Source organism: Meles meles, chromosome 18 (genome assembly GCF_922984935.1).
Source record: "Meles meles chromosome 18, mMelMel3.1 paternal haplotype, whole genome shotgun sequence".
NCBI lineage: Eukaryota > Metazoa > Chordata > Mammalia > Carnivora > Mustelidae > Meles > Meles meles.
This window is the reverse complement of record NC_060083.1, coordinates 24,268,279-24,292,331: the sequence shown is the minus strand read 5'-3', so window position 1 is coordinate 24,292,331 and position 24,053 is coordinate 24,268,279. Positions and strand designations below refer to the sequence as shown.

The 24,053-nt window shown below is 53.3% G+C and overlaps 2 protein-coding genes across 5 annotated transcripts in view; one reads left to right on the top strand and one right to left on the bottom strand.

The window, feature by feature from the left end:
* Positions 1-6: 6 nt before the first annotated feature.
* MRM3 (mitochondrial rRNA methyltransferase 3) lies at positions 7-8,168 on the top strand. 3 transcript variants are annotated; one of them, XM_045984457.1, is made up of 4 exons: positions 7-372; positions 628-872; positions 3,833-4,000; positions 6,842-8,168. In XM_045984457.1, exons 1-4 carry the CDS (start codon positions 59-61, stop codon positions 7,384-7,386), a joined length of 1,272 nt encoding a protein of 423 aa, XP_045840413.1. In that variant the 5' UTR covers positions 7-58; the 3' UTR covers positions 7,387-8,168. The 3 variants fall into 3 exon arrangements, with proteins under 3 accessions (XP_045840413.1, XP_045840414.1, XP_045840415.1); XM_045984458.1 differs by lacking the exon at positions 3,833-4,000; XM_045984459.1 differs by lacking the exon at positions 7-372 and having other exon boundaries at positions 685-814.
* A 4,373-nt stretch (positions 8,169-12,541) lies between these two features.
* Positions 12,542-24,053, bottom strand: part of NXN (nucleoredoxin) — a 151,032-nt gene continuing 139,520 nt past the window's right edge. For both annotated transcript variants that reach the window (XM_045984455.1, XM_045984456.1), the window contains exons 6-8: positions 18,756-18,935; positions 16,968-17,092; positions 12,542-14,060 (exon numbers count right to left, since the gene is read on the bottom strand). In XM_045984455.1, the coding sequence (XP_045840411.1) occupies positions 13,878-14,060; positions 16,968-17,092; positions 18,756-18,935 (488 nt within the window). In that variant the 3' untranslated portion in view covers positions 12,542-13,877. The remainder of the gene's footprint in view (positions 14,061-16,967; positions 17,093-18,755; positions 18,936-24,053) is intronic.

The following is a 24,053-nucleotide window of genomic DNA, read 5'->3' as shown; positions in this document are numbered from 1 at the left end:
TGACGTCACTGGCCGCCGCCGGCGCGCTTCCGCGGCGCGACCCACGGCGCGAGGGAAGATGGCGGCCCGGGTAAAGGGCTGGAGGTGGGCCACGCGGCCGCTGCTGTGGGTGGTCCGAACCTGGGACCTCGACGGGCGGCGCTGGGTCCGGGCTCTGCGGCGGAGCCCCGTGAGGGTGGTGTTTCCATCCGGACAGGTCGTGGAACGGAAACCCGGTCCTAGGAAGCAGCCCCAGAGGGCTGCGGCTGAAGCCAGTCCCTACGAGCAGCGACCAAAGCAGCCGCTTCAGGTGTCCCCATCCCAGACGCCGTGCACCTGGGAAGAGTCGGGGCTTCGCTATGATAAGGCTTTACCCGGGGACAGAAGGCTGAGGTGATGTGTTCCTGAGACTTGTTTTGTATTCCCTTTTCTCTTCCCACCTGCCAGCGGGAACTTAACGTCTTTCCTCCCGTTGGAGGACTTCTCCCGGTATAACCCACTGGTTTTTATTATGCTTGGAGGGCAGAATAAGTATTTTCTTTGGAATTCGTTTATGTCTGTGAAGGTCTTTATATCTCTCTAAGAACTAGGTGTGTCTCCGTAACAAGGATGTTGGTAATTACCCGTCTTTTTTGTTTCCACCCACAGCAGTGTAATGACAATAGTTAAGTCCAGGCCATTTCGGGAAAAGCAAGGAAAGATCCTGCTGGAAGGCCGCAGGCTGATTGCAGATGCTCTCAAGGCTGGTGCTGTGCCCAAAGTTTTCTTCTTTAGCCGTCTGGAATACATAAAGGAGCTACCCATTGATAAGCTGAAAGGTGTCAGCCTCATTAAGGTGAAATTTGAGGATATCAAGGATTGGTCCGACCTAGTAACACCACAAGGAATAATGGGTCAGTGGTTATACTATGTGTCACTAGAAGTAGAGATCTGGGATTACTTATTCATGATTGTCTTAGGGCAACACACTTTATTTGAACCAAATTCAAAATGTTTTCTTAAGACACCCAGAAAAAGGGGCACCTGGGTGGCTCAGATGGTTAAGTATCTGCCTCCAGCTCAGGTCATGATCTCCAGGTCCTGGGATCCAGCCCCACATCAGGCTCCCAGTTCAGCGGGGAATCTGCTTCTCCCTCTCCCACTCCCCCTGCTTGTGCTTTCTCTCTCTCAAATGAATGAATAAAATCTTAAAAAAAAAAAAAAAAAGACACCCACCAAAAATACAGTTCTGAAATCTGTGGATCTTACAGTATTTTCAGTGGAAACTGCACTCGGTTTTTTTGTCAGTTGTATTATGGTTCTTCACAGTCTCTAGGAATAACCACTCTTCCTTAAACATTCTATTTTTTAGATAATTTCTTCAACCTTTAATGTCTAACTAAAACATAAGAAAATGTTTACAGAAATATTTAGCCCTCCATTTGCACAAGACTTCTGCCAGTGTGGTGATACCTCTCTGGCATTGACCCCGTTATTCTAGAAGCTTACTTACTGAGGCATAAGCTGCAAGCTATTACCCTGCTTAGCCCATTGAACAGGAAACTGTGTCTTTATTTGGTTGACTCTAACAAGATTCTAATAGACTGTGAGGTCTGTTAGCACTTGGAAGATATTTTTTCTAAATATGAAAAAACTAAATTCTTTTTTTTCTTTTAAGATTTTATTTATTTATTTGACAGAGATCACAAGTAGGCAGAGAGCCCGATGTGGGGCTTGACCCTAGAACCCTGGGATCATGACCTGAGCCAAAGGCAGAGGCTTTAACCCACTGAGCTACCCAGGCACCCCAAAACTAAATTCTTTATATCTTTTTGACATTGGAATTATACCTTAGATCTGATAATTGAATGGCAGTAAGTGGAGAATTTTCTCTTGGATAGTAAGGAGCAGTTGGGGCAGGGTCTCTCATATCATTGTGCGTGTGTTTCCTTGTGGTAAAGTTCAGCTATTAGTTGGGAGAGGATATTCTGGGGACCATCTCTTGTTCTGTAATCCAATAAGTCATAAGGATCTGTGACCCTGCGCTTAGAAGAACTCTCTCCTAGGGTGGGGATTTGGGACTGCTAGAGTCCTTCACTTACTCTAAGTGTTTATGCTCTCGTTAGCTACATTTCTAATTTCTTACTTTATGCTACAATGCAGGTATCACTCATTTTCACTATGCTTGCCACTTTGGGCCTGTGTGCTAACAGTGGCCAGCCCACCCAGGAATTCTGTAGCCCTCCGTGTCATGACTGCTTTCATCATCTCATGACTCTGAAAAATACATATTATTTAGCTTATTCTTATGTATTATTTATATCGGGGAGGGGGGTCGGGCAAAGGGAGAAAGAGAGAAGACCGCCTGTCAGACTTCCAGCACCTCTCTAAACTCCAGTGATAGAAGCAGGGCCTCTGGTAGAGACCTCTTACCACTACAGCTGATCAGGTAGAAGTTAAAGAACTCCTGAGGCCCCTGCCCCACTGAATGGTCTTTTTTTTTTTTTTTTTTTAAAGATTTTATCCATTTATTTGACAGAGAGGGATCACAAGCAGGCAGAGAGGCAGGCAGAAAGAGAGGAGGAAGCAGGCTCCCCGCTGAGCAGAGAGCCTGATGCGGGGCTCAATCCCAGGACCCTGAGATCATAACCTGAGCCGAAGGCAGAGGCTTTAACCCACTGAGCCACCCAGGCGCCCCCCCCCCCAACCCCCCCCCCCGCCACTGACTGGTCTTAAAGCTGTCTGTGGCTCCTAAGGCCAGGACGTTTAGACAGGTGCCCAATATCATCCTGGTGCCTTCATTTTGATGGGTTAGGTGTAGGTATTTGTGTTCTTGGTGTAAATAGATGGTGGCGGGGGGTGGGGGGCAGTTTAGGAGCCTCGGTTAACATTAGGAGCCCACACACAGCATATATTGATTGTGTTTGCAGGAGTTTTTCCACAGGAAATGTTAGGACATGTGCATAGAGATGCAGGGATGTTCGCTGCAGGGTTGTTTATAATAGGGACAAATGGAAAATAAGCTAAATGGCAGTCAGTTGGGGAAGAGCTAAATAAACCTGGGATGTTCATGTTACAAAATAACGTGAAGCAGTTAAAATAAGGTCGTTCCAAATGGATCGATGTGGGAAGTTCTCTAAGACATCTCATGTTAGAGAATTGAATAACGTTACAGAATAACAGAGGGTGTGAATCTTTTATGCAAAAGAAAATAGTGCCTTTTTATGGGTAGATGTATATATACGTAGGTAGATGCATGAAACATTCTGAAGGGATACAGCCTCTGATCCAAAACAGTTATGGGGGTGCGCCTGGGTGGCTCAGTCGTTAAGGGTCTGCCTTCAGCTCAGGTCATGATCCCTGGGTCCCGGGATCAAGCTCCGCATGGGGCTCCCTGCTCAGTGGGGAGCCTGCTTTTCCCTTTCCTACTCCCCCCTGCTTGTGTTCCCTCTCTCACTGTGTTTATGTCAAATAAATAAAATCTTTAAAAAAAAGCAAAACAGTTATAGGGTCTGGGTATCACTGGTAGGACTGTATGTATGAAATTTTTTTTAAAGATTTTATTTATTTGACAGACCACAAGTAGGCAGAGAGGCAGGCAGAGCGAGAGAGGGGGGGAAGCAGGCTTCCTGCCGAACAGGGAGCCTGATGTGGGGCTCTATCCCAGGACCCTGAGATCATGACCTGAGCTGAAGGCAGAGGCTTAACCCACTGAGCCACCCAGGCGTCCCTGTATGAGTTTTTTTTTTTTTAATCAGAATGTATTCCTGTATTGCTCATGTAACTAAATATAAGAAGATGGATAAAGTAATGAAAAGCCAAATAATTTCCTTGGTCACAGCAGGCAAGTGAACCACCTGTTTTGTTTCCTCAGGGGTTTTTGCCAAACCTGACCATGTTAAGATGACCTACCCAGAGACTCAGCTTCGCCACTTGCTGCCCTTATCGTTGATTTGTGACAATCTCCGTGACCCTGGGAACCTGGGGACAATTCTGAGATCTGCTGCTGGGGCTGGCTGCAGCAAAGTATTGCTCACCAAAGGTCAGAGCACTTGTTACTGGGTGGGTCGGGTGGCCATTTGTAAGTGAGCCAGCTCTGTGGGTAGACACTCATGGATTTGAGTCTTGGATATGCCCCTTATTAGCTAGATCTGTGAGCAATATTCTAAGTGTCGGTTTCCTCCTCTGTAACATGGTAGAATCTACCTGGTAAGACTGTTTGAAGATTGAGATGGCATGCACGTGGAGTTCTCAGCACTTGGCTTGGCACGGCACACACTGAGTACTTGAGGAAATGCGGATTCTCTTTTAAAATTATTATTTTTTTTAAAGATTTTATTTATTTATTTGTCAGAGAGAGTGAGCACAGGCAGACAGAGTGGCAGGCAGAGGCAGAGGGAGAAGCAGGCTCCCTGTCGAGCAAAGAGCCCGATGTGGGACTCGATCCCAGGACGCTGGGATCATGACCTGAGCCGAAGGCAGCTGCTTAACCAACTGAGCCACTCAAGCGTCCCTTTTAAAATTATTTTGACACCTGCTGTATTATTAAAGAACTTAAAATCAGTCAGGGGAAGAAATAGATGCCAGTTTTAACACTTTAAGTCCTTCCTGTATTGATCTTGAATTCCCAAAATATTGGGTATATGAGACCTTTCTAACTCTTGACCTGCTGAATGCTATAAAAGGAATGATGCAGATGGAGTGTGATTATGAAATTTGGATGCATTTGTCTTAGCCTTGGGATGGGTCAAACACCCCCACACAAGTTAGCCTCATGACATTTCTCTCCTGTCATCAGAAATGGGATGAGTAGGGGGCGCTTGGGTCGCTCAGTCAGTTGGTTAAGCATCTGCCCTTGGCTCAGGTCATGATCCCTTGGTCCTGGGATCCAGCCCCATGTCAGGCTCCCTGCTCAGTGGGGAGTCTGCTTTCCTTCTTCTACCCCTTCCCTCTGCCCGCCCCCCATCCTGCTCTCTTTCAAATAAATAAAAACTTAAAAAAAAAAAAAAAAGAAAAAAGAAAAGAAATGAGATGAGCAGGCTTGGTTCTAAAGAGACTCACCTAACACCTGGGACATACCTAAAAACTGCTTCTTACAACTTGTGGGGAGGGTGGGAGGAGGAGGATCATTCATGGTAAACTAGTAATGACACCCACTGCTGAGACTTGCCTCAGTGGCTCCTTTCAACCCTTTGTCCCTGTCCCACGTTGTTGGAATAGATGGAGTAGATGCAGGGATACCAGCATGAGAGCTAGGTCTGGGGTTCCATCATCGGTACCCTGCTTAGCCACCCCCAAGAGCTGGTGTGGTTTTGAAAGTGTACCTCTATATTGCAGGCAGGCGGTTTCCACATTGATGGTGGTGGTGCGTAGAGAGGAGGTGGGGAAAGAGCAGGGAACACTTGGTGTGGTGCCCAGGATGGAGGGCATGAGGGCGAGGGGGGAAATCTCCTCTTGTCCCTTACTCCTCACGGGAGAGGGGTCAGACTGGATGGCTCCCCTCATGGTCTCGGCCCCTCCTCTGTCCCTCCCTCACCTCCAGCTTCTTGACAGAGAGCCCACCTCCCATCTTTGGGTCCTTGTGGGGTTGGGGGAAGCCCATTGGTGCAATGTGTGGGCAGGGTTCTGTTCTCTTTTTAAAATTTGCTTTGCCTACTTAACTCTTTCCTGAAGTTGGGTTAATTTTTGCAGTAACTTAGAATGCAGAGAGTTGTGCTCATGAGTTCGGGGAGGGCGGACCCCTGGCCTGCAGTCCTGGGAAAGAGTGCGTGCAAGTGGCTGGGCTTAGCAATTCTTTTTATTTATTTATTTATTTATTTTAAGTTTTTATTTATTTGACAGCGATCACAAGCAGGCAGAGAGGCAGGCTCCCCGCTGAGCAGAGAGCCCGATGTGGGGTTCGATCCCAGGGTCCTGGGATCATGACCTGAGCCGAAGGCAGAGGCTTTATTTAACCCACTGAGCCACCCAGACACCCTGGGCTTAGCAATTCTACAAAGACTTCCTTTAGCTTTGTTACTATGTTGTGAGAGGGCGTGCGGGTGTATGTAGGAGAAGGCTGTTGCCTTGGCTCTCCCTGGATTACTGTAATGGTTCCCATCAATTTTCCCCCTCTCTAGTGGCTTCGCTGCCCTGGTGCAGATTCAACATTGAAGCCAAATGGGCCTTTCTAATGCATAAACCAGATTCTGTCACTACTTTGCTTAAAATCCTTCCACCTGATTATGTTGTCTAATGGAAAAAATCCCAGACTTCCTCAGCGTGGCTACCCACCCTCCTTTAAATTGGTTCTTGCCTGCTTCCTGTCTCATCTCCCACTGCACCCCACCCATTACTGGCCAGATCACCTTCCTTACAGGGTCTGGGCTGTGGCGTTCTCTATCACCTCCCCCCCACCCACCCCCCCACCTTCCTTTGACAGCTTCCTCCTATCCTTCCACATCCAGCTCAGGGTCCTGTTCCGTGGCATGTTTTTCCTGATCACTCCACTTTGTACCAGGGTTTTCTGTCACCCTGTTCATGCTGCTTTTACGTCAATTACTGATCTTGTAGTCGTGTTCAGATATTGTCCCAACACCATTGCACACTCTGCCACTCGAGGTTGGGGACTTTAATGCTCTTTGCATCTCCTGTACAGTGTCTGGCCCAGGTGGATGGTCCTGTTGAAGGGAGGAAAAAAGTCTGTTTCAGCACTAGCAGGAATTCATCCTGTGGTCTCTTTGCTGGATGCTGCCATAATTGGGGAGGCAGAGGTCCCAGCTCTCAAGAAGGCTACAGTAGAAAATTTTTTGCTTTCTTTCCTGATCCAGAATTAATCTGATTTACTCCGAAGTCCCCTTGTCTGGGAGGATTTATAATCCTCATTGAATTCTGTCTTTTCTAGGCTGTGTGGATGCCTGGGAGCCCAAAGTGCTACGGGCAGCAATGGGTGCACACTTCCAGATGCCCATCATCAATAATCTGGACTGGGAAACCTTGCCCAACTACCTGCCCACCAACACCCGGGTCTACGTGGCTGACAACTGTGGCCTTCATGCCCAGGCCCAGCTGTCTAATAAAGCCAGTGACCATGGCTGGGTATGTGAGCGACGACTTTCGAGGTTGCACAAGTATGAGGAGGAGGTGGAGGAGGAGGAAGACGATCTAGAACCTGGAGCCGGTAAAGCCTGGCTCCCTGAACTTGAGGTCCAGAACTATGACTTGGACTGGACAGAGGCACCAGCAGCTGTGGTGATAGGTGGGGAGACCCACGGCTTGAGCCTGGAGTCCCTGCAGTTGGCCGAGAGCACCGGGGGCAAGCGGCTGCTGATCCCCGTCGTGCCTGGTGTGGACAGCCTGAACTCGGCTATGGCTGCGAGCATCCTGCTTTTTGAAGGGAAGAGACAACTGCGTGTGAAGGCGGAACACTCAAGCAGGGACAGGAGTTAACCACTGAGAGGGAACCTGGAAGTCAGTCCTTGATGTGGGGGTCCCAGTCCCTCCTGCATTGTTAGGAGATAGAGGCAGTAACTTGTGGCTTCCCAGGCCACATCCAGGAGGCAAGCGGTAGGCAAGGTGCTATTATATGGTTACCAGAAAAGTAAGAATTTCCATGGGTCTCTGCTTATCCTCAAGAACAACAAGGATGAGAATTCTTCCTGAGCTATCCCCCTGCTCCCTAACAAAATTTCCTCTTGAGAGAACCCAGAGATCGAGCATGACTTGTGTCCCAACTGGTGGCAGAGTGGGATATGTTTGAGGGGAGCGGTTTTGGCAGGAACAGTCTCTCCCAGGCGGATGGCCTGGACTCCCCGCTCTGGGGCCGCACTGTGATCTAGGCTGCCCGGGACCTCATGCAGATGTTCCGTGCCTGTGGCCCGCACATTGTTCTTGAGCCCCTCCATGCCCTGTCAGCTCTTAGAAGGTCAGAGAACCCACAGCCTTTGTGCTGTGCCGAGCCCACCAAGGCTGGGGCCTGGCCCTCTAGCTTCAGAGAGCTGTACTGCCTGGCCCACCAGCGGGCGGAATCTGGGAGGCAGCGCCGGGACCTCTACCACTGGAGTCTGTTGACATTTGTTCTCAACACCTTGGAAAAGTACTAAGAAAGCAGAGGTCACGAACAGGAAGTTCATGCCTTTCTAGCATGAAACCGGTCTCCTGCAGCTTTGTCCTGGATTATTTGTTCCTGCTGATTCTTGTTACAAAATAAAGATCAATGAAAGAGCAACAAACCCTATGCCTTGTTCCAGTAAAAACAAAACTAAAAAGTATACCTATCCCGTAACTCTCAGCCTATTTTGTCACATCAGGTGAAAGAGATTTACATCCCATTCACTTTGCAGTCAGTGGCTCATGTACCCTGACTTGTGACTTCCTGCATATTTGTGATGATCAGTCAGCAGAGCAGAGGGCGCGCTTTCCTTTCTTCAAAATGACTACAGGGGAAGCAGGAGGTGGCAGAGTGTTTTTTGAACGATGATGGAAAATTGCTCTCTTACATTCTTTTCCATCTTAAGGCCAACATTTGTTTTTTTGCCGCTTCCCCAGGAAATCAGAATAAAAAATGAGCAGTACGTGACAAGCACGGGCTCAGAGACACTGTTGTCCCCAGGCTCCTAGCCTTTGTGCGGAGCGAGCGCTGTGGGTGATTTTTGCCACGAGGTGGCAGCCGTGCTTCAAAGCCACTCCCAGCCCTGAAGGAGAGGACAGGAGTTTCCTGGATTCAAGTTGTTGGAAATGCTGGAGTCTGGCCTCTCTGCACAGAGAGCAGGCCTGTGTTCTTGTGTTCAGAGGGGCAGAAGGTGGAGAAACATCCAGCTTCTGGTTCTCAGCAGAATCTGAGGCCTAGGTAGACGGCGGACCAAACACTCAGGAGAAATCAGAGGTGGGAAGTGGCTGCAGCAAGAAAAAGCGGGCCAACTCCTTCCCTGGAGTGGAACGTCTGGGAAGGCAGCTCTGGGCAAATGCTGCTGTCCCCGGACGCCTGCAACTCCCCTTGGGAACCCTCACCCTGGTTTGGAGCTTCGGGGCAGGAAGAGCTGCAGAGCCCTTTCCCAGCCCCCCAGCCTCACCGGCCAGCTTGCTATGAGAATCCTGTCCTTACGGCCCAGAGAGTGAGCAGACCTCTGGGGACAGGTTTCTATCAGTTTCACCTGTGACCTGCTACCCCTTGCCCCAAGGTTAATGGGAACACCTACTGCACCCCTCCAGGCTGAGCTGCCTTTAGCTCTACTTTGGACATCTTGCCCTTCAAAGGCCCCAGCAGCAGCACCTCACCGGGGGTCCTGTGACTAGTGCTGAAAGCCACCAGCTGTGCTGTAGGGCCCAGATGTCCCTCCCTCCCCACAATCCTGGGGCCCAGCCCCTCACCCCACCCGTCCCCGGGAGCAGATCTGGCTGGCTCACTTAAAACGATTTTAGGAAACTCACGTAGGCATCTTTAAGCTCCAGGAACTTACATTCTGTCTTCCATCAGTGAACACACAGAGGGAATGAGCTAGAAGCCAAGTGCACGGATGAGCTCTTTATTGCTGTGGGCGACTGAAAGTCTGAACGAGGTCGCCCTGTTTTGTCGGTGCAGCTGAGACGGAGCAAGCTGTACCGCCCTGGCTGGACTCAGGAAGCCTTGGCCAAGGCCAACGCTCAGGGGCCAGGCGTAACCGAGTGGGAATCTGTTGCGGATGGCACCGGTTCTCGTCCTACTACATTTGTTGTATTGTAAGGAAGCTACCTTCAGCTGGAGCCGCCTGTTTGGAGGGCCCTCCTCAAAGCTGCTGCACTCAGTATGCAAGAAGGGAATAAGGTTGGGGAGGGGACGGGGTTGCAGCAGGCTCTGGCCTCCCAGCTTCCCTCTCACCTCTGTGATGGGAGGTATGTATGTGTGTTGGGGTGGGGAGCGCGGGGTGCATACTGACCGCAGACCGGGAGGCATAGTGGCTCCTGACTCGTTGGGGACTTCCTTCCACATCCTGTGATGCCCAAAGATTTCCTTTTTAGCCCTGGGTCCCAACATCATGCCTCCTACTGAATCCTAGTTCTAGCCAGTGTGGGTGACGGGCTTGTGTGAGGCACGAGCACCCAGGAATCTGGACTTGGGGCTGCCTGCCTCCTTTGGGCTACACACTGGCCGACAGGCTTCCATGAGTTGGTAGGTTATTAACAGAAGTCCAGCAGTCCTTCAGAACAAGTCCTACCCAACTACAACCACACACTTCCTGGCTTGGGAAGTGTTCCAAACCCCCAAGAGGCTGGAACACATTGTACCTTAAACAAAGCAGATTTTCTTCATCTTTCACATTTGAGGCATACCCAGGACATCCTAATGCTATAGTTCCCCCACTAGACGGAAAAATCCCAGCCATAAAGTAGACCCAACATAAAATTTTCCTGCAAACTGCCCTCTGCTTCCCAGAAAATATATCCTCTGCACCATTTACTAACATTGAACAATCAAGAATGAAGCTAATAAGCAACAGCCATCTGTCAACAAAGAATTCTCCCTTGGGCGACCTGCTTGGATATAAGCCATGGAGTCAGCAAAGAGGGAGCCTGGGTGGCTCAGTGGGTTAAGCCTCTGCCTTTGGCTCAGGTCATGATCTCAGGGTCCTGGGATCAAGCCCCACATCGGGCTCTCTGCTCAGGGAGCCTGCTCCCCCACTTCTTTCTGCCTGCCTCTCCGACTACTTATGATGTCAAATAAATAAAATCTTTAAAAAAAAAAAGGATGCTTCAGGGAAGTTGAAAGATCCCTAACTGTGGGCCTCAGGGTCAGTTCTCTGTTCACACGGCACCACCCAGAGGAGCCACAGAGGGCCACTGTGGAAGCTCCCCACCATCCACATGAGGCCATGTTCTAATCCTATGGGGCAAGCACCAGCCTCCCCAGCCTGGCCCAGGGAGATGGCTTACAATCAGGATGTAGACACATCTGTGTGTCCGGAGAGGGCTGGGCCAGGTGCCCACTCAGATCCCTCCCGGAGCTACGAGCCAAGTCTCTGCACATGTGCAGGTGCGTGCGCGCGCACACACACACACGCACGAACACTTGGTATTCTCTCTAAGCTGACACCTGTCTAGGTCCCGCTGATCTGATCTGGGACCATGATTCTGTCTCTAGATCGCTGCAGAGTTCCATTTGCTACCCCAGAACAAGGCAGCAGGAGGAGAGAACAGCTTTTTTTGTGTCTTTAATTAGGCAAGAGGCAAAAACAAAGTCTGGCTGAAAATTACCACTTGAAGCTTGGCTGATGCCAAAGACAGTACCAGCTCCCTGTGCTTGGGTAAGCAAGAGCCACTGCATTTGAGGACACGCTTGGCGATGGTGGGTGGGTCCGGGTGGGGGGGAAGCAGGCAGCCACCTCGCTCCCAGAAAGGAAGCTTCCGTTGCGCCCTGGCATTTAGCGCTGCCCACTATGTACCAATTCCAAACACACTCCCTTTCTCTTAACCGGATCTTTATTGTTGGGGACACGTTAAAAAAAAAAAAAAAGTCTCATCTCTGTTGTGAAAACGGGTAGAACAGGATATGGAGGTCATTGTGGCGAGCACAAGATCTGGAACCCCAGGATGGCATCTTTCCCGCCCACCTTCCTGCCTCCAGGCACGGTTTCCCTCGCTGCTGACTGAAGCCCTTGAATAGATCACAGCCGGGGTTTTAACCTGCTTCCAATTAGTGACAAGAATTAAGGTATCTTGGAGCTGCTTAGTGGGACTTGGGAAGCCACCCACATCGTCTGCATCAAGAACCTTGAGGACTTCTGGCCCTAATGAGACGGGGTTTTGCTGGCATCGGCGAAGTAGTCTTGCCCCAGCGCTTGCGCTCAGAGCCGCCATATATACCCAGAGCTTTCTTGTCGTAAACCTTCCCACTGATCTCAACCCACATGCCGCTCTAAAAGGGGAAATCTGGTGACAAGGGTTCAGTGGCCCTTACAGGCAAGTAGTTCAGTCAGCCCTGTAAGGCCCTAGAAGAATCAAAGATGACCTAATTTGTCTGCTGCAGAGACTTACAGGGACCCCTCACAGGACTAGGTTCCTTCTGTACCAGAAGAGAAGAGACTTCTCTTCCCGGGCTATCATGATACAGGACACAGGCAGAAATCCAGAGAACTCCATCTTCCAAGTGAGGGGAGCTCACCTCGTCCTTGCATCCGCCACACTCCCAGAGGAGAGTTCCCAGAGAACAGGCAGGGTTCCCAGAGAAGTCCCTAGCCCAGGCTAGAGCTAGGGTTGCCCATTCTTCACAGGGAGACCTGCGCGGGGTTCCTGTTTCAGCAACTGGCCTCGGGCTTCAGAGCACGTGCTCCCCTGTGGGGAGGGAATGAGCACCAGTGTCCACAAGGAGGCCTGTGATCGGGGAATCCACCCTCTGCCAGTGCCGAGCGGACCCAGAAGAGACGGCAGCCAGAGCTCCAGCAGGGATCTGCCTGTGGTCCGCTAAGCCAAAGGAGCTCCTCGGCCTCAGATGACCAGTTCTTGACAATTCTGAGACACCGCCTCCAAAGAAAGTCAAGAGGATCTTGTATGTCCCCCGCCCCTCCCCAGAGCCCAGCACCACGAACAAAAAGATTTTTGTTACAAAGCACAGGAAGGGCCAAGTTGTGGATAATGTCCAGAGATGCCTGCTTTATTTCTCACTAGGCGGATGCATTTCAGGCTTGTGACAAGTGACTGTCTGATTACCAGCTAACTCCGAACCTCCGAACTACGCGTCAACAATCAAGTCAGCAAGGAGCAGCGCTGCCAACAGCTGACGGGGATCTGGGGGACGCGTGGAGCCAAGGGTAAGGCCTGTGATCGCATGAAGGACCCTAACGCCTGGTTGAGAGAGGCCCAAACCCTGTGAACCCCTAGGCGAAGCCCTCCACCCCAAGTGCCAAGGACACAGCTGTTAACTTCCTTCTGTGGGAGCCAAGCTACCTGAGCCTAGCCACGTGCATCCAAGGCCCACTTTTAGTGGACATAGCTCTTTGTGCGGGTTCTTAGAAAAAAAAGCTAGGCTTCTGGTAATTTCTTGTCTCTTTTTAGTTCTGCTTTGAAAAGAAAAGAGGGATGACGGGTAACCAAAGGCGGACACAGGCACCTCGGCAGAGCTACAGCGGCCCCAGGCCCCGAGCTGGGCTGAGTCGAGGTCTGTGCCAGTGAGGTGGGGCTCCTCTAAGGACACAGGGCTGGGTGCCTCCCGGGAAGCTGTCCAAGAGGGGGGCATTTATTAACAAAACTCCAAGACCATAGAGGCTGTTCGTATGAGAAGGCAGAAACTTGGAGAGGTAAGATCCAGGAAGAAAGATGTAAGGAAAAAACGAGAAGCTCGTTCTTATCACGTGGTAGGAGCTCAGCGAAAGCCATCACTACATGAATCACTACCAGAGCTACGCTTTTTCTCCCCGAGAAAGAACACGAGCTTCCTCTGAGATCTGGAGATCCCCTGGCCCAAGAACCGACTGCCAAGCTGGTGTTTTCCCCTCACACCAAGAGAGACGAAGTCACTTAGGAGAAAGGAGGTTCTCGTCAGCAGCTCCCTTTCCCTCACGGAGCTGTGCTGGGCCCTGCGTGAGCGTGCAGACACCAGGGGTGGGACCAGAGCTCCAGTGTGCTGTCCCTCCATGTTCACTTGGCACAAGACCACCCGGCAACTACTTCACCGAGAGCTAGTGACCGGGAGCAGGCCGCCGTCCTGGTTCTGGCCGGGTTCTGCCAGCCCCGTGGACCCCAAGCAGAGTCTCCAGCCACGGCGGGGCTCCTCTGCTGTGGAGAGGAGGTGCACCTTGGGGTGCTAGCTGAGGAGTTAATGCAGAAAACAAGGCACCACAGAGAGGTTGGACACTTGGGCTGTGTGATTCGGGACACGCCGGAAAAGTCCAAGGGTGGAGGGGAGGAGGGGGAGAAGGAAGAGGAGAAGACTGAGTTTTTAAATAACGTCTCCTGAGGCTGGAGCCCCCTTAGATGGGCTCTGGTTTGAGCTTTTCTGCTAGGAAGTCATTCACAAAGGCCTCCACAATGGCGGGGGTGATCTCTTCCACGTCCATCACGTACTTGGCCCGGGCCGACATGTCCAGAATGGTGAGCAAAGGGGCAGCCTCGGGCAGGTTGGTGTAATCACGCAGGGAGTCAGTCATGTCATCCTGGAAGTGACCAGAGGGAGAGAAAACCAGTAAGTCTTTGAGAAAGAGGGTAGAGAGTCCCCTGTAGCATCCCCCCCAGATGGCAGGGAAAGCTGCCCCTCCAGTGTCCTGAAGAGTGGGTGGTCCCCGGGAAGGATGGGCTCTCGGAGAACAGGGAGCAGTGGACTCGACCCTGCCTTGGAGAATACTCTGCATCTCCCCAGACCACCAGACAAGTCCTCCTTCTTCATTAGCACAGAAGCAACCTCTGCTTGCTTGCTAAAAATGTGTTGTCCTTTAATGACTTCCTTTTGCCATTATCTCTTCAATTATCTGCAGCCCCACTCTGGGTATCTGAGGCCAATCTGGACTTCCAACTCTGGAATGATGTGAACAGAAATGGCTCACTGTCCCCATCCCACCCCTGAGGTTTAGGGGGGCAGGAGCTGCACGGCCAGTTCAGAAGACAGGGTTCATGAAGCTTATACAGGAGCCTGTACCGACCATACAGTCCCACGGACTGGACTGTCCAGGTGAATTTCCCTTATCGAGTACAAAAGCAAACCCAGAATTTGTAAGGGAGCAAACATCTCAGACCACCGCTCATTTGGTAGAGAGCAGGAAACGGACTCCACACCCCCGTGCTGAGGCCATCTCCCTATAAAACAGCACACATAGCCTTCTGAAGTGGAGGAAGGCCCAGGTCCCTCTGCACAGGAAGGGCTCGGGGCAGTCCTGGCCTTAAATGCTGGCGAGCAGGAGGCACAAAATTTACCACTCACTGGTTTCTCAGACAAAAACCATTCCTTTCTCAAAGGGCAGATCTTTAGGAAATGATTAGAAATGGCACACACTTCCAGCAATGCCCGGTGACTCAGCATCTCTGTTCCTGTTGACCACCACCCCACCCCCAGCCGCCCCGTAGGCCCTCTGTGTGGGTTCATCAACCATCTCCAGGATAAGCAGAGGGGAGACTCCTGGAAGATGACGGTCCACCAAACTCCCATTAGGAGGTCTGGGCCAAGCCGAGCACAGTGCTGTAGCCCCTCCCCTCTCCCTCAGAGGAAACCACGGGGAGATGAATTTTAACGTCTACTAAGGCTTCAGTGGGATGACTTCTGCCCTCAGAGCACGACAAACGCCCTTAGCTCCAAGAGGAGTGGGAGAGGGTCAGAGTCCTGGCTCAGAGGTGCCCCGTCAGTGCCTGATGACCCAGCACCCCACCCAGCCCTTTCCATGCCGCCTGGCTTGTGAGCATGGAGGGCCAGGGAACGGGACTAAGAGAGCTGCAAGGTCAGGAGCCCAGGTGAAGTGCACAGCAAGGACAGGATGGCCAGGTGGGGCTCTGGACAGCAGAGGATTCCGTCAGACCCTCGCCTGTCCTGGCGCAGGCATCCTGCCCTCGGGGCCTGGCCACCTGCAGGACCATGTGGACAGGAGTGAGAACACTGCCTCACGGAGTCCCACTGACCTCACGCTGTCTTCTGCACAACCCACTTAAAGATGTGTGGCCCTGAAAAGTCACTTCTGTGAGCCCAGGCCTTGTCCCCTGTAAAATGCATTCCAGAACGACTCGCACGGGGTTAGGTGCGAGCCAGCAAGTGCGCATGCCCGGCGGGCGCCCTCCAAGCCTGGCTCTGCTCATCTGTGAAACATAATGACGCTGTTCCGGTCCGGGGGGTGGGGCGGTGGGGAGGAACACGGGATGGTGCCCATCAAGCTAGCTGCCTGGTACACAGAAGACCCAAGTGCGGCTTTTCAGTCACATGCCTAATGCACTCACTAGAGCTCCCCAGCCCCACCCCTGCCCCCTGGCTCCGCCGGTCTGTTGTGCGCCATCTCTCCTCTCAGCCCTCTGAAAGGGGTTGGAGTTTAATGCATCCAGAGCAGCCTCCACTTGTGCTTTGTGTGGAGGGGGCTTGTGTCGCCCCAAGGCAGGGCCCTGTGAACCGGCTTTGTTCCCTCCACCCAGCAGCAGAGCAGGGGGGAATTTAGCTGCCTGCGAGGGGCCCGGCAGGGCTGAGCAGGGGTGGCTATTGAAACGGTGATGAATGGGTGGTGGTTCGGGGTGTCTGCCCATGTGGGCTCTCGGGAGACCCCAACAGCACGGCGTGAAATGAGTGCCGGGCTCCGACCCACTGGGGATGCAGATGGGCAGAAAGAAGGCAGGGGAGTTCCGAAAGGGTGTTTGTCCATCACCAGGTTTGGGCCAGCGCTGGGGTGGGGCGGGGGGAGATGGTGGAGCATGCGTGGACGGGCTGCCTGGGGATGGGGACCGAGTCAGAGCAGCGACAGCCATCTTACAGGGACTCCTGCGTCGCCAGGATAGAGGCTCTGGCCCCCTGCGGGAGCTGGCCCAGCTCAGCACCTGGCCTTCTCGCCCTGTAAGAAGTCCTCTGCGCAGTCTGTCCCCACTGGAGGCCCTCAAGAGACAAGGCGATAAGAGATTGGGACAGCAGCAGTGTCCAGCCTCAGCACCCGCCCCGGGGGGCTGGGGAAATACAGGTCTGAGTCGTGGGTATTGCCAGCCATGGGAAGCGCCCACTCTACAGGCCAGGGCCCAGAGACTGGCCACGCAGACACTTTGTAAAGCATTCCGGGCCTGGTTTGGACCCAGCCAGGACGGAGGGAGTGCCGCTGACCATCTTTGTGGCTGCCACTCTTCCTAGCAGCCTGGGGAGCAGCCCTTTCCCGAGAGGGTGCCCCTGCAGCTCCCAGGCTGCTGAGTGGCAAACAAGGGAAGAAGGTACAGCAGCCACAGGAAATGGTTTTCCATATGGGACGACACACTTTTTCATGCCACATCTGTCTGTGCGTTCTTCATCCCAGATCATGGGGTTCCATCTAACATCCCCTAGAGCTGCATCACGCACTTCCCAAAAGTTGGCCTGCTGAGCATCCCGCGGGCCAGGCCCCGGCGGCACTCACCTCCCCCGCCACAAAGAACAGAAGTGGGGCCTCCTCTTCTTTGGCTTTGTACTTGGCAATGATCTTCTCGGCTATTGGCTGGATCAGCTGCTTGGCTGCCTCAGACTCCCCATCATCCTCAGAATCTGTAATGGGGAGAGACACGAGAAGCACTGGTTTGTGGAACAGATGGAGTGGCGCCCCCTGAGGGAGCTGGGTCCGGGCCTGAAATGCCCATTTGGGCAGCCCCTGCACGGAAGCAACATTTCACCTGGGACACAGACCTCGCCTCCAGGGTACACGGGGCTGGGGGGGTGTGGGGTGTCCGCGGCGCATGCGCACCACTGGACTGCGCTCCCGCAGGAACAACTCACTGACACCCCAGACACCGCTATTCTTTCCACCGAATTCATCACAAACTGGCCTTGGAAGCCGAGCTTCCCCGAAGCCAGGACCTGAGGTCCTTGTAGTTTTTCTCTCAATCACAGAACCACAGAATGACCTCAGATCTGACCTCCTACTGAAGTTGGCAGAAGGGGTGGTAGCTGGGGCACTGAGGAGGGGGTCCGGACTGCAGTCCAGTCTGCAGCTTTGTGGCAAGGGGGAGGCACTGGGACTCCTGGAAAACCAACTTCATGGCTGGCTGGACTCATCAGGGAGAGGATGGACTGCCTTCCCTGGATGCCCCAGAGCCCCCGGCCTCCAGTGAAAGAGCAGTGGGGGAGCAACTCCGAGGCGCCCTGGGGCTCACTTCCGTAGGACCTTGTAACCCAGAACAAGACAACTCCCTGAGCGGCAAAGCAGGGAAGGGGAGGCAGGCAGCAGGATTTTCACCCAGGAATGCCACACTGCCCCAGGGGCCCACAGCGTGCAGACGTGGCAGGACCTATTCCTGACCCACGTCCAACCCGCTCTGTGATGCTGGGAACTCACTTTGCCTCTCTGGGACTTCCTAACCGACATCTAGAGAGGGCCTGTGAGATGCAACTGTCCCTCAGTTCAGAACGATTCCCAGAGGCCCTGGGATGTGGGTGTGTGAGCCAGCAGCAGGCAGCAAAGCCCCGAGGACAAGGATTCCCCAAGACCATCCTTCCCCAGGAGACCTCTTTTTTCTAAGCACAGCGACCAGCCTTCAAGTCAGTTTGCAGGCTTCCACACCCGACTTCCAGAACACCTCCCCTACCCACCCCATCAACTGAATGGGTTTCGCAGCATCTCAGCCATGGATCCTAGGACTCCAAATTATTTTGAGATGGAGCTGAGTAACATGTCCCAAGGCAGAAGGTGAGGTGGCCAGCCAGCAGTCGCTCCTTTGCAAAAGGAACAGGGGTCATCCCACAGGGCTACAGGGAGCCTGGAGTGAATGTTCTGGTGTCTTCCTGCCCCGCAGAACAGCCCCCCACTGAACAGAGAGTGGGGCGACTGAGAGGGACACCTGGCCTGAGATGCGGCCCTGCGGCTAGGGTGGGGGTGGGGCCTTCGCCCAAGGGGGCCCAGCCTGCAGCTGCCCAGCTGCCGCAGCCGGCTTCCTTCCAACAATGGGTCTGGTCGTGGGGGCCGGGCTCCAGCCTGACCTATTCTTCCCAGCCGGCAGTCTAGGAAGGAAAGCACAGAGTCAGCTCCCAGAACCCCTCCCGCAGGGGCAAAGCCATGAATAAATCATTGGGGTCAAAAGCAAGGCTGCTGGGAGAGACAAAAGCCCAGGCTTGGCATTGTTGGTGACAGAAAGAAGCTGCAGGGACAGACACTCCCCCAAATGTGAGATCCTTTGAGTCCAACCCACCCTGGGACTCCTACCAGGCTTCCTACCTACGAACAGGACGAGGCAGGGGCCCTCGTTGAGCTGCACAGCATTGGAGTCGGAGAGCTCCAGCACAGGCTTGGGGTGCCACGGGAACTCCCTGCAGTCCTCATCATTCAGCACCTCCACTCGCCCCTGCCGCGTGATCACCTCCCCCTGGGGGTCCAGCACGATGAGGGTGGGGATGCCTGCAAGGGAGAGAGAGCTCAATTGAGAGTGGGGAAGTGCTGGGGCGGGTTCCAGGCTCAGTCGCTGAACAGCCACAGGACTCCCTTGCGACTTCCTCAAGGAAGCTGGCAACTCCCTTCCCCTCTCCTGGCCTCATGGTGTCAGTGTCCCCCACTGCAGTGTGGGAAATGGACAACAGTTCCCTTCTTCTCGCACTTTGTAAAGATCGACAAGGTAGTGCGCTGAAAGAACCTAGCACCGGGTCTTGGCGTACAGAAACACGCAATAAATCCTCAGGAGATCCCAAAGAAGATACCCCTGCCACCTGCAGGGGACCGAAAACCCAAGCAAAGGGTGTGAAAACGCACGCCCATGCCGCGTACTTGCCAGCTAGCCAGTGTGAGGGCCGGGAGCCTGGGGCAGGGGCTGCACACAACAGGGGACAGCTGGCTGCCAGGGAGTCCGCGACCCCACCCCCATCTCCAGCCCTGCTGCCTGGAGAGGGTCCTGGGCTGGAGTAAGAAATGGGACACAAGACTCCCAGCAAACCACACACTTTCCCAACCATCAAGCCTCAAGTGAGAAACCAGAGAAAACCCCATCCTGTTATGGTCGCATTTGGGATTTCTACCTCCTGGCTCTTTGTACCCCATTGCCCGCTGCCTCTCCTCCATCCAGGGTACCCCCTACCAACCACAGCCATGGCTCTGTCCTTTTGGAGACACTTCTCTCTCCACTGACAGCAGCTCCCTTCCCCCACCCCCACCCCGCCCCCAACCAGCCACCTCTCCTCTGGAGCTGACCAGAGCTTTAATTTTATCTGGGCCAGTGACAGCCATAACAATTTAATATTTATAGATTCCGAAGTATTCAGTGAGTAATTTGCTCCGCTGACATTTTACTTCTCTGTGGGGGGAAGAAGGGGCAACAGCCGTCGAGGGACCAGAAATATGGCCCCAGTGTTTTGTAACCTGGTGCGGCTGTTGGCTCAACAGGCAGGCAGCAGTGGGCCTGACTTCAAAAGGACTTAAACAAGTCCATTATGTTCACACCTATTAGAAGAAGTGGCTTGGCGTGTCGGAGAACGGGTCCACAGAGAAATGGAGAACTGCCATTCCCACTGTATCACGTACAGACGCACGCAGCAGGGGCTCCTGGGGGCTTCTGGGACATTCTCAGGACTGGCCAGGCCTCCTGAGTTGTGTGTCACGCAGAGCACACAAGAGATCTGGGGTGTTTCCAGTTCCATCCTTACAGCTGCAGGTCAGCCTCCAGAGTCTGGGCTCCCCATCCCCGAGGATGGGTGGACGTCGCGTCCTGAGGGATGGACGCAGACACCGCGACAGGCCAGCCGGCTGTTGATGAATGCCTCCCGTAGCCATACCCCATCTCAAATATGCTTTGGTAAAGTTCTTGGCAATGACAAGTGCTGGGCTGAACCGGGGCCTGCCTCCTGCTGTGATTAGACAGAGCAGCTGGCCTGTTTGCAGTCCAGACGTGGGATGCTCAGTTGGTCTGTGAAGAACACAGAGGCAAAGTACAGAGACGCGAAGAAAAGTAAAACCTGAAGGCAAAGAAACCCACCTCCTGGTGTGGTGCCTCAGTTTCTCCAAGGGACTCCTAGTTTCTAAGGGGCCTTCTCGGTTACCGTTAACTATAGACTCTGAAGTCCTTGCTGTTGGGGACCAGCAGGACAAGGACATGGGAGCCCCCAGCTGGCTGCTGAGGCATCCTCAGCTGATTCTACCGAAGAACAGCACCGCCTGGGGCCTTGGCTCTCCCAGCCCTTAGGTCACCCACCTAAGGTCATCAGGCCACAAGTGGCCACACTGAGACAGGAGCCCTGGTCTGCCTGTTGTTTTTCTACCTGGCCACTGCAGGTGGGGAACCCCCGCCCCCCAACAACCCCAGCCCCAGCATCCACAGCTTTCTCTACTTCCTCCTTAAGGCTACAGAGGGAGGCTGGGGCTGCCATCCCCTCTTCCCTCTCCTCCCCGCAGCAAGCCATCCCCACTCCCCTCGCCTGAAGCAGGTTCCCCCAGGCAGAGACCTCTAAGAAGAAAATAGGGCAAAGCCTCTAATGGGAAACTGAAAGGGAATGGAAAATTTCTAATCGATGCCTCTGTACGAAATAACTTCCATGCCAGCGAGGGGCTTCTCTGAAGGGAATGCAGAAGGAGCACCTCATCTCTGCTGGAGCTCGTCGGCTCCCAGCTGGGCTGGCCAGGATGGCTGAGGGAAAGCACAGGGAGAATTCTAAGGAAGATCCAGGCCACCCACTTAAACTTCCTGGAGCCTCATTTCCACAGCTGTCACAGGGGGTGGAGACCGTCTCCTCCTCTCGCTGGGTGTTGTGAGCAGCCAACAAGAGGGTAAGTGTAAAACGCCGAGAGCGGAGAAACTGCCGTACAATGAGTATGACCCATGAGCACTAGCTCTTCTATAAAGTGGTTCCTTAGTGCTAGTTTTGGTTGTCCCTGGGTTGATTATTTGGCCCCTGGGAAGGCAGAGGTAAGGAACACTGGTGCCATAGCCTAGTGAGATCAACAGCAATCTCCGGGCTGGCTGGAGGCAGTTAGCTGAACAAAGAGAATGCAGAGAGAATGCAGAGAGAAGGTCAACGACACCGCTGAGGACTCCGGGAACTCTGTGACATCTAGCACGCATGGGGCTGGTGTCCATTTACTTACGCCATCCCAAGCTTAAGGCAGGGCGGAGGAAGAACATAACACGCCCCAGCTTCTAGAGAAAGCTTCTGCCTCAAGCCCTCGGCCCTGGGCAGCCGGGCTGGCCCACGAGCAGCGCCTACACGTCCCCTTCACAGTCTCCCTCAAAACCCGCAAAGAAAGAGCAAGGCCTCAAAGCCTGCTCCAAACGGTTTCCTCCCGGGAGGAAGCTATCTGTGAGTCTTTAAAACAATCCCAAAGCCGTGTGTCCTGAGCCTGTCCTACATTGAGTTTGGCTGCTTTTCTACTGTGGCGGGGAAGAGAAGCTTTTGAAGGAGGTGGCGGTGGTAGGGGCCTGGGGCCGGGAAGCTCAGGGCAGCGGGACGGGAGCTGGGCAGGCTGTCACCCCGAGAGCTTTCTTTCTCTGCTTCTAGACGGCGATAGGATCTGAGGGGGCTGGGAGTCGTCACGCAAAGACTGCTGGGAGCTGGAAGAGAGAAATGGAGGAAAAGCAGCCCCTCAGCAGGAAAAGCAGGTGAGGGCGCATGGCCGGGCAACACGCGTGATCCCATGGCGGGGACTACAGCAAGGAGGAAACAGTTTGTAGAATGCGGTTAAATAGAAAGTAGCGAATATCCAGCGCCGTGTGCGAGTGCAGCTCTGGGTAAGTACGTGTGCGTGCGGACAGAGACCAAAAGGAACTCAGAACAGGAAAAACAAGTATGCAGCAAGGCAGGAATGTGGGTGAGAGGGATAGAGATCTGAGTTCTCTTAACCGGTGTTATGATAAATGTGTATTAGCTTAAAATAAAAACCAAAGAAGAACTGGAGGGCAGTCAGACAAGGACGACATGCACAGACCCCGCCTTGGCCACATGGCTTGCCAGTTTCCTTCAGCAGCTCTGTCTGTACTCCCCGCTGACTCCCCCAAACCAGCCCCTGCCTGGAGAGCCCAGGGAGGGAGAGGGCAGCTGGTCTGGGTGGTGAAACTCGGGAGAATCGCAAGGCAGGGTGCAGGGATGGCTCTGGCCAGCTTGAACTTGGCCCGTGAGCCCGCATGCCACCGGGGCCGCGTGTCCGTGACGGGAGGCACAAAGACATTTATGGTCCCATTCTTGTGAGAAAGAGAAACCAGACCCAACGGAGTGTCCATCGACAGTGGAAAGGCTATGTAAACTGCGGTCCCGGGGCGCCTGGGTGGCTCAGTGGTTTAAGCCTCTGCCTTCAGCTCAGGTCATGATCTCAGGGTCCTGGGATCAAGTCCTGCATCGGGCTCTCTGCTCAGTGGGGAGCTTGTTTCTCCCTCTCTCTGCCTGCCTCTCTGCCTACTTGTGATCTCTCTGTCAAATAAATAAATAAAATATTAAAAACAAAACAAAACAGGGCACCTGGGTGGCTCAGTGGGTTAAGCCGCTGCCTTCGGCTCAGGTCATGATCTCAGGGTCCTGGGATCGAGTCCCGCATTGGGCTCTCTGCTCAGCAGGGAACCTGCTTCCTCCTCTCTCCCTCTCTCTACCTGTCTCTTTAATCTACTTGTGATCTCTCTCTGTCAAATAAATAAATAAAATCTTTAAAAAAACAAAACAAAAAAAAAAAAAAAAAAAAAACAAAAACTGCGGTCCCTCCCACGGTGAGACCCTTTTTGGCACTGCAGAGAAATTAACCAGGTATCAGTAGCAACAAGAAGTCTTGAACACGGAACGTTTAGTGAGAAAAGCAAGTTACAGATGGGTATTACAGCATGTCAGCACTTAAGTTTGCTTCTAAAAAACACATCCGGTGCGGCTATTTATTATTCACGGATTCGTACATAGGCAGTAAAAATATGAAAACCAATTACGAAGATACACATGAAACGTATGGTAGCATTTCCCCCGGGGAGGGAGCCCAGTGCTGCGGGGCGGCACGGGAGGCTCCCTTGGTCTGTGTTCGCATACCCATTTGTTTAGATTTTCAACACCCGAAGCAAAATGGTCACTTCTAGGTGGTGGCCACATGGGTGCTTGTTCTTACTCTTTGTCCTTCCTTTTTTTTTTTATGTGCTCCAAAGTAAACGAGACACCCAGAACGGGACGCCGAGGCAGTGCCCAGCTCCCCCGCCCAGAGCTCCGGGGCCAGCCCTCCAAACACTGGGATCGGCCATGAAACACACTGGCACCGGCCCCTCCTCCCCCTCCACCGAGGGGAACACGATCTCCAGATGGGTTGTTTCTGTACAGAATCAATAGGTTCTGCCTCAAATTCATTTTTTGATGAAGGCGGGAAAGAGGGCCAAGTTTGGGAAAGAGGGAGGAGGATGGCAGAATCCCAAGAGGAAGGCGGGAAAGGGAAGAGGAGGAGGAGGGAAAGGGAGCGACAGAGAAGCCAGAGAAGGCGATCCTGCTGCCCAGGGTCCTCCCACTGCCGCCCCCGCTACCCCTCCACCCCCCAAGGCTGGAAGCACCATCCCACTCCAGGACTGTTCTCCTGGAG